At 34.5% G+C, this 3750-nt stretch overlaps 1 protein-coding gene across 1 annotated transcript; it reads left to right on the plus strand.

Annotated features, from left to right (window-relative positions):
* Positions 1–10: 10 nt before the first annotated feature.
* On the plus strand, positions 11–2037 carry LOC117320668. The gene has a single exon (XM_033875185.1). It carries the CDS (start codon positions 62–64, stop codon positions 644–646), a length of 585 nt encoding a protein of 194 aa, XP_033731076.1. The 5' UTR covers positions 11–61; the 3' UTR covers positions 647–2037.
* Positions 2038–3750: the final 1713 nt, after the last annotated feature.

Raw genomic sequence — 3750 nt, forward strand, 5'->3', positions numbered from 1 at the left:
GTAAATTAACTTCATTTCAAAAGACAGAACTTCAATCTTCCGAAATAATATTCGATCCACCATGGCTGTGATGCAAAGACAACAATTAGGAATACGAGAGATTGGTGAATCAGTTACTGTTCCTCAGCATAACGTAGCGCGGGCTATGTTTTATCTGAAATGCATATGTAATGTCTTGGACCTTAACGATGAGAACAGTAATCTCGGTAAATTCACCGACTTCAGAAACTATTATCTGTTGTCAGAGGCCGATATCGATGCTCTCACAATACTCATTGTTTCAGTGAAGCCAGCCGAACTTTTGGGTAAATGTTTGTTTCACGATGAGGAAATTTGTGGAAATTCAAACAACAAATTCTTCGAGCTTGAAGACGTGAGACAAAATATGGTCATTGTGAATGACATTTTAATTGCCGGTCAACAACGGCGTGTGAATAGGATCATGTTCTTTAAGATGGCGTGGCTGCAGCTATATTGCCTCACTCCCTTGCAAGTGTTGGGTGAACGCCTGGGTAGGCGAGCCGCAGAAATCGAAGCCAGAAAACGTGCTATAACATACCAGGCAGCACCAGCCTATAGACAACAGCAGAGTACCCAAGCTCGTCCGTCCTGTCACACAACTTCCAGCTGCTGTATCATCCTTTAAGCTGTTCTAAAATATGAACTGGAACGTTTCAACGAACTTTTCGTCATATTCCGTTTGATATTCTTATACCGTCCATCGACCTTTTTAATTATATTCAAGGATTTGTCTTCGTTACGAACTTTTCTCTTCTAACGTTTTATAACGACATACCACACGACTTTGTGTTTGATACAATATGGTATTTTTTAATAGTTAAGGGTGCTTTAGATACTAAACAATTTTGTTAGATATTTATCACTAGAGTTATTATTATTCAGATTCAATGGCGTGGTTTAAGTGTACATATGTAAATCAATTTTAATGTGTGGGGAAATGTGTTATATACGTTACATACTAGCAAACTGAAATATATCATTGTTATACGCTATTCCTTATTGCATTTACATATATCGTGATTGAAGGACGCGGATTAAAGTTTGATATACATGTATGCATCATGTGTATATGTATATATAAAGATGTATTTGATTTTTACTAAGTAATTCGAGCTAATCAAACTACTTGAATGGGTATATATCTACATTTTGCATGTTAAAACAGGAAACCAGTAACCTCAGAGCGGCTGTAATTTCTCATGCAGTGACATACATTTGAAGGGACAACGTATATCATTTAAATTTAAAAAGCATGTTAACGATAGTGAACTCAGTTAACATAACGTTGAGGTTATCATGAAGAATAATTTTGTAGAGCACAGCGTTTCTGTTTAAGATATTTGAAAGTTCTCTTCCGAAATAAATTTTTGAACCTATTTTTTCATGATTTTAACATGAATCGTTTCATAACACGATTGGCATATATGAGTATCAAGTAATCGACACATTGAAATTATACTGTATAGAGCAGCATTGCTGATATGTGGGTGTGTATAGTAATAAGAGCGCAGCTCTAGGGCGCCGAAGGCGCCCGAGCGAAGCTCTCTAAATACTGGAAAACGGTACCTCCAACAAGAGTTGCCTCCCTTCCCATACATACGAACAAAGAAAATCGTATGGTCCAAAAAACCGGTACCGGAATGGCTCAAAACCGGATGTAGTATTCCCATGGGCAAAACTTTTTAAACAATATCAACACCAAAGTCTCACTATAGTGTTTAAACATTAGTAATATATGACTTTTGTTCTCAGATGAAAAATAAGTAACAAAACAGCGGTATGTTTTCGCTTTTATTTTTATCATGTCGTCCGTAACCGATCGGGAATTTCCGAATGTCATCGTCTCCATTCACGTCTGACCTAGATACATTGTACACAACAAGACATGCGAATACGTTGGAATTAAACTCAGTATAGGGTCCTGGTAATTATTTTTGTATGTGGTTCCAGTCTGATCTGATCAAAGGTAGGCATTTGCCGATAACACTGTGTTATGATCGATTCTATTTTATGAAATAGATAAAATTTTAGTGGACTGCACTCCATCCTTAATCTTGCATGGTGAATCTGACCCAGTCTATTACCGCTAAGGAAGTAATGTGGAACTTTGTGGCGTGGTTTATTCAAATGACTTTTCAATTTAGTTATGGACGAATCACTTTTGATTGCATCTGGCAAGGAATTCCACAAAGGGATTACAGATGGCAGGAAGGATTTCATGTAAAGACTTGTGCGACAAGGAGGAGGGCGAAAGTTATTTCCAACACGAGTATTGTGATCATGGATGCTATTATTACGTCGATGAAGAATTTCTTGTAGATACTGAGGAAGGAGACCGTGAACCATTTTATGGAAATGAATTATTTTGTGGTGTTCACGTCTTTGCTCCAAGGGAAGCCAGCCTGTTTCAAGATAAAGTTTTACTCTACTTGTGAGTTTAGTTCCGCCAGTAACTATACGCGCTGCCTCTAATTGGAGATTTTCTAGCATGTCAGACTGAGTTTTTGTAAGGTTATCCCAAACAATGTTCCCATATTCAAAAATAGGTCGGATAAGAGTAAAATACAGAGTTTGAAGGGAAGTACGATCTAAAGTGAATTTGAATCTGCGTAAAATATTCAATTTTGGTGAAACCTTGGATATGATTAAGTTGATATGATCAGTCCATATAATTTAATTTATTATAATTAGAAGAAGGTTATATTATCTACAGCACATGGGGCTAGTAACCATTTAAAATGTCCGAGTCTAGGTTCTAGTATAGTATATAAAGCCCATGTGATAACCCTAGATTTTTATCATTTATGAAATGCAGGCTTAGTATATGTGTAGTTAGTCTACATTAGTCAGCAGAAATAAACATAGATCAACATGGCACATATGTAGGTTGTACCAAGAATAATGATTAAATTTTAAATTAAATTTATCTGAAAAATAATTCTTTGCAATGTTTATGAAATAATTGTCATATTATACTGTTGAGAGTATTATAGATCAGATTTCTATTGCTAAGTATAGTAATTAACTGTTTATTTCACAAAATATTGCCTGAAATTAATAAAAAGGAAATTTAAAACAATCTTTTGTACTCAATGTCAAAACATACAAGGACCGTTTTATTGTGTGTGTTCTAATTAGGTGTTTGAAGTTCCAACACTTCTCCAATGCCTGGCATGTTCTTAAATGACCCTGGCAGTTAATTATATAATGAGACTCAATTTAGAGGGACATTCCTTCTTTCAGATATCAGAACCATGTACATTTTTTACTGATGAAATCCACTTTTGAACAGGGAATAAATCAATGCCAAAATGTACAGAAAAATGATGAATCCTACAAAAATACTGACTGGCTTTCAAGTAAAAAGTGATATTTTACATTATATTAAAGATTCGAAGATTTACTATTTGGGAAAAAATCATATTTTCCAATAAGTTTAATTTTGATTACCTAACCTTTGAATTTAAACTAATGATGGAATCACCCTTTAAATGAAGTAAACCAAATTTAAACCAAATGTATTACAATGTTTATGAACACATGTAAATGTACAGTGTAATATGATTTAAACCTTATAAACAACTGCTGTTAATTTCCAAAGCCTGGAAGATTATAGAATTTCTATAATTATTTTGTAATTAATCATAATTACAAAAGGAGAGTAATTGTCTATGGTGTTGACTCTTACAAATTCTGTTTTAGTGGAGACAGGATAATACATGTACTTAC

This window comes from Pecten maximus, unplaced genomic scaffold (assembly GCF_902652985.1).
Source record: "Pecten maximus unplaced genomic scaffold, xPecMax1.1, whole genome shotgun sequence".
Lineage (NCBI taxonomy): Eukaryota > Metazoa > Mollusca > Bivalvia > Pectinida > Pectinidae > Pecten > Pecten maximus.

Coding starts and splice junctions, on each gene's coding strand:
- LOC117320668 (XM_033875185.1), top strand. CDS start 62: ATGGCTGTGATGCAAAGACAACAATTAGGAATACGAGAGATTGGTGAA.